The 14,820-nt window shown below is 55.3% G+C and overlaps 1 protein-coding gene across 3 annotated transcripts in view; it reads left to right on the top strand.

Moving 5' to 3' along the window:
* TNS1 (tensin 1) overlaps nucleotides 1–14,820 on the top strand; it is a 134,719-nt gene that overhangs the window by 20,676 nt on the left and 99,223 nt on the right. For all 3 annotated transcript variants that reach the window (XM_068967245.1, XM_068967244.1, XM_068967243.1), the window contains 3 exons: nucleotides 7,282–7,323; nucleotides 8,056–8,106; nucleotides 14,565–14,614. In XM_068967245.1, the coding sequence (XP_068823346.1) occupies nucleotides 7,282–7,323; nucleotides 8,056–8,106; nucleotides 14,565–14,614 (143 nt within the window). The remainder of the gene's footprint in view (nucleotides 1–7,281; nucleotides 7,324–8,055; nucleotides 8,107–14,564; nucleotides 14,615–14,820) is intronic.

Genomic DNA, 14,820 nt, shown 5'->3' with positions numbered 1-14,820 from the left:
GGCGGTGGTGTGTGTCGTAGAATGGGAGTGAGACCTTCCTGAAGGACAAACTGGCTTCCTTGCCATTGCTCTCCAGAGGAGCACCTCCTAGGGGGAGGGTCTCATAAAGAACTGGAGACTTGGGTGTAGAGAAGAGTTTTCTAACACCTAAAATGGCCCATCGGGGCTGTCTGGTGGAGTCACTGTCTGTCACTGGAACATATCACACTCACTGACACCTGTTATGGTGCAGATGGAAGGTTCTCTTGCTATAGGGGGTGCTTGGGTGGAAGTCCTCAGGGCCCACTGAGGTCCCGTCCTTATATTGGGCCATGAAGGGACGTGGTCCCCAGAGGGCAAGGCATCCATGAATGTGCTAACCACATCCCCTTTGACTCCCACTGGGAGAGGCCCTAGTTGGGTGAAGGGCCTCGTCCTGTTTAGTGGGAGAGAGTGAACGCTACTGTGGAAGTGAACTCAGGGGTACTCAGGGGTTTTGACCAGAGGTAGCCTTGGGGTCCAAGGAGGCAGCCGTCACTCTGTGCTGCGCTGGGTGGGCAGGCCTGCCTCCTGTTTCAAGGCCAGGTTAAGACTTGAGCAAGTGGACAAGAAGAGGGAAGGAGAGTGGGCCTTCCACAAGGCAGCAGGGCTGAAACGGAGAGGGCTGAAACAAAAGACCAAGCTTGGGGGCCGGAGCAAATCCAGTGCCCTTGCTGGGGGGATGAGGAGCCGGCCGGCTGTTTCACTGGCTCTGGCTGGGGTGCCGGTGGGAAGAGCCTGAGTGTGGGAACGGAGGCAGGAACCCAGGTGGCACGGTGGTGGGCAAGTGAGGAGAGGGGAGCAGAGGATGCAGATAGGAGGAGGGGGAAGGAAGTGGAGTCCACAAGGGAAAAGGGGCCAGATAAGGGAGAGGAGTCCAGAAGCCAGGTTGGGGAACTTGAACTTGATGAGCCAAGCACTAAGGGCCATTGTGGGTCCTTGAGTGGGGAAGTGACCCAAAGCAGGCGTTGTGAGTGAAGTCTGCCGCCAGCTGTGGGGTGTGGCTCAGGGGCGAGGGGGCTGCCAGGAGGAGGGCTGGTAGACCAGATGAGTCTGGCGCAGTCGTGGGGCGGAAGACCTGTGCCAGGGCAGCCAGGGGGTCATGGAGGAAGGGCCTGCGGATGTGCACACCCCCAGTGCCCTGACCAAGAGGGAGGAAAACAACGTCCGCAGGGAGGAGAGGGTGGCAGGAGGGGGTGAGAAATATTCCAGCTTGGCTCAGGGCCAGCCCGGTGAGCGCAAGCAAGCAAGACAGGGTAGGGGGGCGGGGTCCACAGTTGCCCAGCCTCAGCCACCTGGAGTTGGGACCTGGGTCCCTCAGGGTGAGTTGGAGGGACCCTGAAGACAGGTGTGAGCTTGCCTAGGCCCCTCCCTGGGGGTGCAGGGAAAAATCAGGCATCACATTCCATTTGTTCACATCCAGCCTGCTCTTTTACTCTGGTGGCCTTGGCCTGCCCAGGAGAGGCTGTGGCCTCTGCAGCAACTACACTCAAAGACTCATGGGCCCCGGGCTGATGGCGCCCTCCCCCTTAGCCCCTTGCCCTCCGTTTTGATGACCTCCTCTTCCCGGGATGCTGGGAAATAACTGGAGGTGAAGGGCTGACCGGAGCTCAAGTGGAGCTGGCCAACCACCCTGGAAACTCAGTGTCCTCACTGGCTGAGAGAGATTCAGAGTGCCCCCCTGCCTGCTGCTGCTGCTGCTGCCTCGTTTCCAGGCTACTGGTCCCTGACTGGCTGTGGGGCCTGCAAAATGCCCTCCCGGCCACACCCCCTCTAAGTGCCCTGTTAATGGTGCTTCCCTGCCCTTCCCTTTGGCTTTCAACCCCTTTTCTTCATCTGCTTAGGGCTCTATTTTGAGAACACATGAGCCTAGAATAATGTGCTATGGGTCCTCAATTTGCCTCCCAAAAGGCAGGCAGCACTGTCCCTGACCTCACAGTCCATCCGTGGTAGTAGATGTGATGTCATGGGGTCTTTTTGGCCTGAAAAACTGTCCGGATTCCAGGGCTCCCAGGGGGCAAGAGAGGGGAGAGCTGGAGGGGTGAGAGGGGGGAGGGTGTGAGGAATTTCTGGACGGAATGTTCCTCCGGAGGCTGAGTCCGCATTCTGCCCTGCCCTTCCTCCCCCCGAGTCCAGGGCTTGGGCACCTCCCCCCACCCGTCATGGCCCTCTGCCTTTTCCTTCCTCCAGAACAGCAGCCTACGGACACATTTTTTTCCCAGCCCACCCTCCCTGCCGGCCACCGACGTGTCCTCTTGCATGAACCTCTAGGCAGTCATCCCAGCCGCAGCAGCCTCGGCAGACTGGCCCCTCCTCCGGCCCACACCATTGGGGGTGATTAAACCCACTGAGAGGACATACTTGTCTTTTTTTGGAAAAAAAAAAAGAAAAAATTGAGCAAAGGATGTGCAGCTTCCCTTATCCATCCTGTGGTTCACAACCCCTCGCATTCAGGAAGTTCTCTCTGATGTCTGATCCCACTCTCTCCTACTGCAGCCCATTTCCTCCTCTTCCTCTGGAAGTGTATTGAAGAAGCCTCATCCTCCTGAGGGCCCGAGACAATTAGTTTTTAAGCCGCAGAAAGCTTGTTCCCAACAGGAGGGCAGTTGATTAAGAGTAAGAGGAACTGGATGAAGATTATGCCCAAGAGGAGACTGAGCATGAGGTGGATGTAAGGAGCCACATTAAAAAACCAGCTATCTTTATCTACTGGCTATGTGACCTTGATCGGGTGATTTAACCTCTTGGCCCCTCAGTTTTCCTCACCTGTGAAATGGGATAATGCTTACCTGGTGAACATTGGTTATGAGGACTGATAATCATGAAAGTGAAGAGCCCAGTGTTGAGCCCAGGGCATCCTTAGTACCTGCTGAGTCGTTCTTGTTACTGCAGTCACATTATGAAAAGGCACCTCCAGACCAGGACCAGGAGGGCAGGCAAGCGAGGTACCTGGGGTGCAGCACTGGAGGAGGTATTGGTCTCGGGGTTGTGCACCATGAGACTTGGCCATCAAGCAGTACCAGGTCCAAACCCTTCCACTTGCTCCTGAGCTGGAATTGAGTTGTCCTGCCTGAGGGCAGGAGGCATTCTGGAAGACCCCTGGTGGGGCAGTGATTCGGCTTTGAAAAGCCTGGGTTTGTCCTGGGATTGGCAGAGGGTGGGGCCAAATTGGGGGGTACCACCCGTATATGGGTTCCATCTGCTTCATCCTTCTACTGCTGAGCCTTGAAAAGTGAAAGTGAAAGTCGCTTAGTCATGTCCGAGTTCTTTGCAACCCCATGGACTATACAGTGCATGGAATTCTCCAGGCCAGAATACTGGAGTGGGTAGCCTTTCCATTCTCCAGGGGATCTTCCCAACCCAGGGATTGAACCCAGGTCTCCTGCACTGCAGGTGCATTCTTTATCAGCTGAGCCACAAGGGACTGCTGAGCCTTAGTGGGAAGGAAAAGCAGAGTTGGCCAGCTGGCACCTGCTCACCCTGCCTGCAGGCCAGCTGGGAATTGGGGTGAGGGGCAGCAGGTGGGCTCAGCGGGGGGTTTATAAAACATGAGTGCCCACCGGAGTCCTGCCATGCATCTCACTGTGAGAGGCTGAGCAAATCATACCCGTACCTTTCTGTACCTCAGTTTCCCCATCTGTGAAATGGGGAGGGAGGAGATGGTGTCTGAGGAGTGGTGTGCAAAAATAGGGTGTGTGTGTACATGGCCTAGTGGGTCTCTGTCAGCCACTGAAGCTCTGATGGCCTGGGAGCTTACTGTAGCATACCCAAGCCTCCCTGCAGGGCCTGGGACAGGGGTGGCCTGAGGGGAGACCCCTCTCCTGTTACCAGTTCCCTTGCCTTTTCCATTCCCACTAGCCCCAGAACTGGCAGTGCCTGGGAAACAGGGAAGCAGGACTTCAATCCCAGGAGGCCTGGGGTGGAGGCGAGGGGTGGAGGAGAGGGGAGGGGAGTGCACTGTGCATGCTGGGCTATGTTTGCAAACACTACAGGAAAACAGTGGGTGTTGAGATTGGAAGTGTTTTTTTGGAAATTTTTAGCTCCTCAGAAAGCCTCTTCACTAATATTGAGGGCAGGCGTTTAATGGCTGGCCCTGTGGCTGGCCTCCAGCTGGCGTGGGAAGGGATGCGGGCAGAGGGGCTGGTGCTCAGATGATTGCTGGCAGGGAGAGAAGTTGCTCTTGCCCTGCTGAGGCCTGTGGTTTCTAATATTGCCTCCCTGGTCTGCACTGTGCCAGACCCAGGAGGGGTGGGACAGGAGGGTCAAGGTGGGGCAGGGTGGGGTGGGGTGGAGATGATGAACAACAGCTCACATTTATGGAGAGCTTCCTAAGGGCCCGGCCCTGTTCTGAGTGCTTTTTGTGCTTCATCTCATTTGCATCTCACAGAATAGGACCGTGCAGTCCTGCCGGAGAGCAGCGAGGACACGATGACCTGCCTGAGGTCGTGGTTAGTAGCAGAGAGTCAGGACGGGGCCTGGCCGGCTGTTGCCAGTGCTGCCAGTCTAGATTAGTTGTTTTCATAGTGTCATCCCCGGACCTGGAAACCTGTTAGAAATGCACATTTTTGGGTCCTTCCCTGGTCTGTGGGTTCTGACCTCTGGGGAGGGCTCAGAGGCCCGCCTGTGTGTCAGCAGCCCTCCGGGTGATTGGCAGGCACACTCCAGTTTGAGACCCCCAGCTCTCACTCTGCTCCACCCAGTCGGGGTCTCTTGGGAGGCTTTCCCCAGAGCAGGACGAGGGGCTCTTCGGGGCCTGTAGCGGACCTGAGGCAGGTGTTCTGTCTCCAGCTTCTTCATCCCACCCCGTTTCTGTCCTTTCTCCCTGTCAGGGAGGCTGATTGTACAGACTGTGAAGAGTGAGGGCACTGAAGCTGGGAGATCTGGGTGCAGACTCAGTTGTGCTGTGTAGACTCTGCATGCGGAAGGTCCCTGTGAACGGCTCTCTAGGCCTTCTCCTCCCTCCAGGAGGCCAGAGCCACCCAGGGTGGAGGCACTCAGGCGTCCTGTGCAGCCCGTGGTCTCCACGTGAGCATCCCAGAGCTGTGGACCAGAAGAGACTGGCAGGGGATCCGAGGGCGGAGCAGCCTGGCCCTGCCTCTGAGGACTCTGCTGGGTGGGGCTGGCTGGTGGTGGGAGGCTGAGGGGGACCCTGGTCCCGATTGTCAGGCAGCTCCTAGAGCTCGGTCTAGGGCAGGGATCCCTGGGGATTTCTTGTGGGCTCGTTTGCCTCCTGCCCCATGGCCTGTGGCTCAGGAGCTGGGGCTCTGGGGGAGGGTTAGGGCTGGGCTGAGTGGGGGCAGAATGTGGCATCTTCATTGCTCTGTAGAGTCATCTTCAGACTCCAGGTGGGTCGACCAAGGAGGCTGGGAGGGGCTGGGAGTCGGACCTCCCCAGCTCCGACTCCGTTCCTGGACTCTGTGCTCCCTCAACCGTCCCAAGCTGCCTTGACCCTGAACTACACAGGAGGCTTTATTCACCTGGAAAGAAGTTTTGGCCTCAGCCTCCTGTCTCGTGTGTGTGTGTGTGTTAGTTGCTCAGTTGTCTGACTCTTTGCGACCCCACGGACTGCAGCCCGCCAGGCTCCTCTGTCCATGGCATACTCTGTCTCTAGAACAGTAGGGTAGAGTTTGTGCGTTTTTAGAAAGAGCACTACTGCCTTTAGCTCAGCCTGCTTCCTTTCTGCAAGCCCAAAAGTGTGTTAGTTGCTCAGTCATATCCGACTGTTTGCAACCCCATGGGCTTCAGCCCGCCAGGCTCCTTTGTCCATGGCATATTCCAGGCAAGATAATGGAGTGGGTTGCTGTTTCCTTCTCCAGGGGATCTTCCCAACCCAGAGATCAAACCCAGGTCTCTTGAATTGCAGGCAGATTCTTTACTGTCTGAGCCACCAGGGAAGCCCTGCTCCATGCCTATCTTGGTCCAGTTCTCTCCCAGATGTCAGAACCGTTCAGAAGTCATTCTGTTCATTCCCCTGTCTTCAGACATGCACAGCGCATCCTCAGGTCCTGGGGATAGGGTTGGGGCCGATGTTTCCTATTCTGAGATCCATTATCTATATGTGGTCTATGGTCATCTCAGTGAAGATTTGTTTCCATGACCTTGACTCATGCCCACTTGCAAGATTCAAGCTCCCCTCTAACCACATCACTGAGTTGGAAACAGCCCTGGAGACTGTGGTCAGGAGGTGGCCCTGGAACGGGAAGCTTTTCTCTTGTGATGAGGGAGTCTGAGGAGCCCATGTTTCAGGATGCCTTTAGTGGGAAGCACTTCTGTTGGTCTGGGTGAAGGAAGGATGGCACTGGGGTGAGGGACAGGATCAGTCCTCAGGTGTTGAGTGACTGCCCACTACACATCAACCACAGTCTCCAGCATGAGGGATGTGGCAACGGAGTTGGTTAAAGAAAAGCTGCTTTGAATCTGTTTTGGAGAAAAGTGGGATAACAATCACAAATAAAACAATAGTTGGAATGAGACCTATTCCCACAATGAGATTATTCATGCACCGAGGACCAGATAAATAGCTCAGACAGTAAGGTTTACTGGAGTTCAGAGATGGGAGACAGCCCCCCTTGCTGGGGTGTTCAGAGAGGGCTTCTTTGAAAGGAGAGCTTGCAGGAAAAGGGGAGAAGCCATTCCACAAACCAAGTCCTGGATGTGGGATGGAGCAGAGCTTTGGGGCATGGAGATTGAGGTCTGCAAGGCGGGGGGCAGGGCCTGTGTGGAGTGGTCCTTGAAAGCCCACTGAAGTGTGGAACATTGTGTCTGGGACCACTGCAGTTTCACACAGCTTGAGGTGTAGAGACCCAAGATGGGGTTCCAACCCTTTTGTTCCCATTAGTAGTCAGTGGCTTTGGTCCATTCATCTGATTTCTTCTTATTGGTAAAGTAAGGCTCAAAGATGGTAAGGGTCCCTGCCTCACTGGGTTCTTATGAATAGACGAAGCGTCTGGTGTAGGTACACATGCCTGGCAGGTAGGAACAGGAGTTGCTTACTCGCTCCTTGTTGCCTTTTGAGGGATCGGACTTGGGGTCCCTCTTGAGGTGTGTTGAGCTGGGTGGTTCTAGGACCAATAGGATTGTCTTCCACTTTCCAAGTTCTGCCCTCAAGCCTGGGGTCAGCACATTATGTCTGAGTCTTGGGTTGGCGCCATCCAAGCTGTCTCCAGAGGCGTCCTGCCCACCATGGCCTCCAGCCCAGGGGAGAGAGCCAGCCTGGGGCTGTTTGCCCTGAGGACTCACGCTGTGCTCTCCCTCTGTTCACAGCCCGTCAACACTGAGACTGCCCCGAAGAATGTAGTGGACACGGTAAGTGATGGCAGGCGGGGTGGGGGGGCAGGGAGCAGCTTGGGGAGGCCGGGAAAGCAGAAGGAAGATGAGGGGACAATGAACAGATGTGTTTGAGGACACCCTTCTGGAGTAGATTTGTGGAACTTGGGGAAGGGTGGGGACCTTGTGACATGGAGAGCTGGACATCAGACCATCCCCCTGTGTGTTGGGAAATGATTGCTGGGGAACGAGGCAGGCAGGGAGGGAGAGGCCAGTGCTAAAATGTGGTCTTCTTTATTAAATATGTAGCATGTGAGAGAGCCAGGAAGATCTTTCCAAACACATCTTTCTGCCTAAGCAGAAGGACAGATGGTTTCCTCAAGGCTGCGTGGAGGAGGAAGGGAAGGAAGTGGGTAGATTGTGCAGTGGGGAAACCAAGGCTGGCAGCTAGCTGATGGGCTTGGAGGACTTGGGTTCATATCTCAACTCGGCCAAGGTTCTATCTGTGAGACTGTAGCATGTCTCGAGCTTGTCTGTGCCTCAGTTTTCTCATCTGCAAAATGGGAATAATGATATCTCCCCAGGAGAGACACACATGAGTGGGTGCAGTTGGCTCCGAGGGGCCTTTAGTGGACAAAGATGCTGCACAAACAAGCAAGCCCCCTGCCAGGCCCCCACCCCCACCACTGCCACACCTGGCAGTGAAAGACGCGGGACTTTTTGATGACTTTCCTCGACTCCCCTCTCTGACTGCCTTTTCTTTGTCTCCAGGGAGAAGCAGCCTTTCGGGGTGGAAACACACGGAAAAGCCTTGAGGAAGATGTAAGTATGGGGAAGGGGAGGAAGAGGAAGACGTGGTGGTTCCCTGGTGAGTGGGGATGCAGGGAGATGGATGACGACTCACACCTGTCTTGTTTGGTGGGGCATCCCTCACAATCTCCTGTCTAGAAGGGCAGGCAGGGTTACTCAGCTCAATTCCAGACTGCAAGAAAGAAAGAAAGAAAGTAAGAAAGTGAAGTTGCTCAGTTGTGTTTGACTCTTTGCAACCCCATAGACTGTAGCCTGCTAGGCTCCTCCATCCATGGGACTTTCCAGACATAAATACTGGAGTGGGTTGCCATTTCCTTCTCCAGGAGATCTTCCCGACCCAGGGATTGAACCCTGGTCTCCCGCACTGCAGGCAGACTCTTTACCATCTGAGCCACCGGGGGGAAGGGGTGAGCGGGCCCATGACCTAGGCTCAGTCTTGGGCCTCAGTCTTGCCTCCATCCAGCTCAGCTGGATTCAGGGCTCATCTGCCCATCACTTAAGCAGAGCTCAGTACTTCAGGGTGGGGAGGGAGAGTGTGCAAGGGCTGGCGGGGTGGTGAGCAGTCACTAAAGTAAGGGCCAGGGGAATGGGTGACACTGCAGCAAGAGGGACTAAGGGCAGAGATGAAGGGGGACTAAGGGCAGAGATGAAGAGCGACTAAGAGCAGAGATGAAGAGGGACTCCTGGGCTCTTGGGGATCATAGACTCTGCTTCTTTGGACAGAAGAGGCTTGGGAAATGGCTAAATGTCACTGATTCAGGAGGAAGCTGAAAGATGGGGCTGGTTCACCTCGCAGGCTTCTCCTGCTGTGTGGTTTTTTGGTGGAGGGTGACAGGCAAACTCCTTAAGTGGAAGGACCTCAGGGAATGAAGGAAGGGCTTCCCGGATCCCCTGCTTTGAGCCCAACTCGTGCCTGGGCTTGTCCTCACACCACAGGGGCAGATGCCCAGTGAAGTCGGACCTTCCCTTTCTTCCCCGGCCTTCTCTGACAATTCACCCCTCAGCGGGCCTCTCCATCCTCTCCCGCCCTGATCTGCAGAGGAACTGGGAGTGGTTTTGGCGGTTGGCACAGGGGGAGCTGTTGATGGCATGGGGCCGTATCATCTGACAGCTGCCTGACCCACGGTGGGGAGGGCCTGGAGGGAAGCGCTAGGCTCCTGCAGGCAGTGCCGTCAGTGGAGAGCCCACTGCCACTCCACACTGCCCAGCCCCGCAAGGCGGAGGTGTCCCCAGAGCCAGACAGGGGCTGGCCAGGAGGAGGAACATGCCTCTCAAATTAGTGGAAAAGGTATGCACGGGTCCTGTGGGTGCGGAGTACACATGCTCAGAGGGACCCTTGTCCACATTTGTGATGTTTCTGGGGCTGGGGTGCAGGGGAGGAGGTAATGTTTCGTGTAGCTACTACTAACGATTAACTAGCTTAATGGACACAAAGTGAATTCTATAATTCACGAGGTGAATTCACAAAGTGAATACTATAGCTCAATACATGTTAGCCATTCTTATTACTGTTATTTTGGCTAAGGGCCAGAAGCTGGCCTGGGTATTTTTCATCCCCATGACATCCCACTATGGCAGATGCTGTGAACCCATTTTATAGATGAGGAAACAGAGGCTTGGAGGAGCTCACAGATGCAATGAATATCTGTTTTCTCCATTCCGTCCTGGGACCGCTGCCTGAATATGGTGTTTCCAGGACTCCTGACTCTTGGCCAGGGGACAGGGTGATGTTGTGTGAACCAAGCCTTTTAGCCAATGGTCTGGATGTTCTTATAAGTCGAGTCCTAGGGCAGCTGCTCCCCACAGCCCCATCCCAGGCCAGATAGATCCAACAAGGTAAAGGTGCAGCGGGAGAGAGTGAAGTTAGACATCGTGAAGAACTTTTTGACATGAGGGGGTGTCGGACCTTGGTCCTGGGGAAGAAAGAGGTTGCCGCTTAGCTGGGATTAGAAGATTTTTAGGGGAAAATCTGTTGATCGGGGATGAAAGTATGTGTGTCTGTGCGTGCCAGGGGTGGGTAGGAGTGGTGTCTTGCCTTGACATGGGAGGAGGGACGTGATGAGTCTCGGTCTGCTTAGTCTAGTTAAAGGAGTTCATGAAAGGCTGAGCAAGTGAGCGGATTATAGCGGGACCTGTGTACTGCGAAGGAAGAGAGAAAACCTAGTTTTTGAGGTTCCCAGAAACCTGTCCCGGGTTGAGTGACCTCAGGGTCCCCTGCCCAACCACTGAGCTTTCTTGCCCTCTGCTCGGGTGAGGAGACCGTTTCTGGAGCGGCATGGCTGCTGCTCTGGGGCTTGCTGCTGTGATAATGTGCCTGTTTGTTGAGCTGTTTTCCTGTCTCTGGCCCGCGGCCCAGGACTCACAGGGCAGGAATGGCTGTTTTCCTCCAGCGAGGCTAGTGTGTTGCAGGGTTTGTGGATGGTGTGCTGTGTCGCACTTTGTTTTGGAAAAATCCAGGCGGGTGGGCAGGAAGGAGAGAGGAAGGGGTGTGGCTGGAGGGGCTGGTGCAGAGGGGAGGGGGTGGCCGCAGTCCCCAGAGGAGATGTCGGGGTGGGGAAGGGCCCCTGACAGTCTCCGGCTGCCTGACGTGGCTGCTGCTTACAGACCCTCCTCCCAGCTGTGCCCCCTGGGGACCTGGGCTCCGGAAACAGCTTTCCCTTTGGTCCAGTGCTGTTGTGTTTGGTCTGTGGACCTCAAAAGAAGGCAGGACTCTTCCCACACAGTCCTTGCTCCAAACCAACCCCGCCCAGATCCTGGGGTTCCCACTGTTGCTGCATGGTGGGGAAGAAGAAGGCGAAAAACGGGGCTGAGGGTCACAGATCTTGAGTTGCCCCGGAGCGTCTGAGCGGTGGTCAGCAGCCCCCACCGGCATTGAGGACCAAGGTCAACGATGTTGGTGGAATCTGCAACAGGAAGGGTGAGGGTTAGATACCAGGAGGAACTGGCTGATAGGAAGAGACATAGACACGGTTTGGGGGAGGGTGTGGAATTTCCTTTTACAGTGTCCTTTAAGCAAAGGAGCGACTGGGTTTTGGTGATGATGGTAGGGGAGAGATCTTGGTGCCTACGGGAGCTGGATCAGAAGTTCTGTTATGGATCTGTGTCTTGGGAGGCGCAGGGAAGAAGTTCAGAGCTGTGGATAGATGGCTTTGAGAGCCCCAGAGAGGAAAGGAATGGAATTACAGGCAGACCGAGAACTTATTTTTCTCTTCAAGTATCTTTTTTTTTTTAAAACGTATTTATCTATTTGACTGCATCAGGCCTTAGGTGTGGCATGCAGGCTCTCTGTGGCTGTGCCTGGGCTTCTCCCTAGTTGTAAGCGTGTAAGCTTAGTTGTCCTGCAGCATGTGGGATCGTAGTTCCCCAACCAGGGTTTGAGCTCATGTCCCCTGCAATGGAAGGGGAATTCTTAATCCCTGGACCAGGAAAGTCCCTAGAGAACTCTTTGTAAAACCCTTGGGTACTTTTCCCCAGAGGCTCTGAGTGGAACAGGTAAATCACACCAGACTGTGTTGTACCCATTTTACAGAGCAGTCAGTGAGGCCAGATGGCTGCTTCTCACATGGGCTTCGTAGGTGAGAATCATCTTTCACAGAATGGAAGCTTTCTGAGGTCGGGGGGCCTTATGCCCAGCTGGTGGCCCTCAGCAAAGTTCACTGAATGAGGGAGGGGGTATGATGATGGTGTGCGGAAAAGACCTCATCCTTCCTGAGAAAGGCGCTGTGTGAGTCGGCAGCTGCTGCAGGCTCGGTCTCCAGCCCTGTGTCTGTGAGGTCACTGTGTTTCTCAGAGCCCTCAGCTGTGTCGCTCACATGCCCTGCCCCTGCCCCCGGCCCATTGGCGGTTCTCCGGCTCTCCCTGTGACTCGGCCCAGCCACCCCCAGATGTGTTACCTGTACACGTTTGCTTTCTGCCAGTGAGTGTCACATGCTTCCAAACTTTGCAGAAAACAGGAAGCCCCGTCAGTGAGAGGGCAGCCCAGTGATTCATCAGGGGATGACCGTCCAGCTGTTCGTCCCCATCCTCCGCGCGAGGGTCACTGTCCAGGGCGGCTTCCTCCCCTGCCTCCCCTCCCCACCCCCCAACCGCAGAGCTGGCTTGGACTTTGTCTTATCACCTCTGGAGGCGGTGTGGCCAGACTTTGCTGGGGCCAAGTTTTTATTTATCTTTCCCGGCTTTTTGGGGTGGGGAGGCTGAAGAATGTGGAGTGTTGTAACTGGGGAGGGGGGTGGAGAAGCAGGACCTGGCTCTCCTGCTCTGCACTTCCCTTTCGCCCCTGCGCCAGTGGAGGCTCTTGGCTCCCCTCGACTCCCCAGTCTCCCCACCAAGCCCAGCTCAGTTTCCCTGAGGCTCCTGGGGGCCTGGCCCCGTGGTCCTGGCTACACCTCCCGCCTTGGCTATTGTTGTGGCTTCCAGTTGTTAGAAGCAGCTGTAGTGGCCTCCTCCAAACATGGCTGTGGATCAGCAGTCGATGGAACCGAGGGGCTATTTATAGCAGGGTGGCCCTGGGGCCTGGAGCCAGGCCTAGGGCCTGGGGAGATTCATCGTCTCCTCATCAGGGACCGGAGAAACAGAGACGGATGAAGTGTCGGGTTTCTGCGTTCCTCTGAGCGGGTAGTCTTGGAACAGCCTGGTTTGGGTCTTGAAAACCAAACACAACTCAACCCCTCCTTACTGCCCGCACCCCCGCAACTTCCCACCCCCTAACTCCTCATGCCTGACTCATGCAAACCCAAGTCCTCGGGGCCAGGAGAGCTGTGGAGACAGAGAAACTTCCCGCTGGACAGCACGACTTGGCTGTTTCCTTCTCCTGCCGCCTCTAGGCTGAGCTGTTTGGGGCTGAGCTGTTTGGGGCTGTGCTGCAGCCCCAGGCTCTGACTGCAGCCTTCTTGCGAAAGGCTGGATGGAGAGTCCTCCTCTTAGGGGGGCTGCCCTGACTTGGGGCTCAGCTGGGTGCGGGGTTGCAGAGCCCACCCACCCCTGCCTCGTTGGTGCTGCGTGGAGAGGGCAAAAAGGGGCTCGTCTTCTTGGGGCCCCAGTGGTCCAGCCCGGAGTCTGAGGATGAATCCTGCTGGTTGTCAGGACTTGGGGGTGAGTTGCTGTAGCCTCAGTTTCTCCTGCAGCTTGGTGGTCATGAAAGGCTGGTTTAGGGGAGGCTCAGGCATGTTTTGAAGGTGCCAGTGGGCTCAGAGGGCTCTGGCTGGGAGTGTCCAGGTAGGGCTCCGTTTCTGCATCGAGTGAGGTGGATGAAGGGATGGGTAGCAGCTGGTGATGCAGGATTTTGCTTTTCTATAGAGGTAACTGTTTGGTTGTGTCTCTAACTATCCTTTTAATTGTACTCGATGTAATAATGGTAAGAACATCTAAGGGTCGGATATGCATAATTCCCTTTACTCTTCAAATAACCCCATGAGGATTGTTGCATCTTACTCGTGACACTGGGGCTTCTTCCCTGGTGGCTCAGATGGTAAAGAATCTGCCTGCAATGAAGGGCACCTGGGTTCGATCCCTGGGTTGGGAAGATCCCCTGGATGAGAGCATGGCAACCCACTCCAGTATTCTTGGCTGGAGAATCCCCGTGGACAGAGGAGCCTGGAGGGCTACAGTCCATGGTGTTGCAAAGAGTTGGAGATGACTGAAGAGCGGCTATACACAGCACTCGTGACATTACAGAGGCTCAGAGCATTGAGTAGTGCAAGGCTGTCCAGTAGGATGCTGCTCTGATCCTGCTCTGATCCATACAGTTCCCCTGAGATGTTTTGGACACCAACTTGGGTCCATTTGCCTAATTTTGTACCAGTCGACAACCCTAGAGATGGGAGCAGATGAGGGAGGTGACAGACAATGGGCAGTGGGTCCTTAGAAGCATGATTTGCTGCCTAGCTCTGGTTGGTACACACCGTGCCTGGTGGCTTCTTGTCTCAAAACTTTTGACTGACCTGGTGTTGCTGCTTTAAAGGAGAGGCTTGTGGGCAGCTGGTGGTCAGAGGAGAAATGTTCAGAGCTGGACGGAGGGGCGGTAGCGCTCTCATCTTTCCTTCTTTCATGCTTGAATCTCTGTTCACCACTTGGCATTACTGTTCCGATATCCAGCACATCAAGGTGAAATGAGTGTCCATCAATTTAGTACTGTTTTATTGAGTGTGTACTCTGTGTAGGTGGCACCAGCCCAGGCCTGGTGTGTTTCTGGGCATTGGGGATTTTTTTCCTTGCCCGGAGGGAGGAAAGCGCTTCCCCTCAGGGGCTTGGAGGCGCACAGGCACACTCACGTGGGATTGGCATCGATTGCTTTTGGCTTTGAGTTGCTGTGTTGCTGGGGCTTTAGGGCGCCTGGGCTGGAATGTTGGCAGAAGCAAAAGGAAATTTGTGTTCGCCCGTGGCCCTGACCACTTGCGTGGACAGCTCTCTGCTGCTCTCCTGCCGTCCAGCTGGTCCCCATCCTAACGCTGCTCCTCTCTTCTCTTTCCCAGAGTCCCACCAGAGTTACACCAAGTGTCCAGCCTCATCCCCAGCCCATCAGGTATGCCTCAACTGTAGGAGGTAGGGTGTAGGGGGCAGGCAGTGAGGTCACTTTGGGTATTCCCAGCAAGTCATGTCTTTGAGTCTCTAATGCCAAAGTCATGGAGCCACTGGTCGGGAGCATGGCAGACATGGAAGCTACAGCAAGAGGATGTGGGTAGATGCCACTGGGAATCAGTCATGTTTTGAATTCTAGTTTGAAGCCAG

This window comes from Capricornis sumatraensis, chromosome 3 (assembly GCF_032405125.1).
Source record: "Capricornis sumatraensis isolate serow.1 chromosome 3, serow.2, whole genome shotgun sequence".
Lineage (NCBI taxonomy): Eukaryota > Metazoa > Chordata > Mammalia > Artiodactyla > Bovidae > Capricornis > Capricornis sumatraensis.
This window is presented reverse-complemented; position numbering and strand designations above follow the sequence as displayed.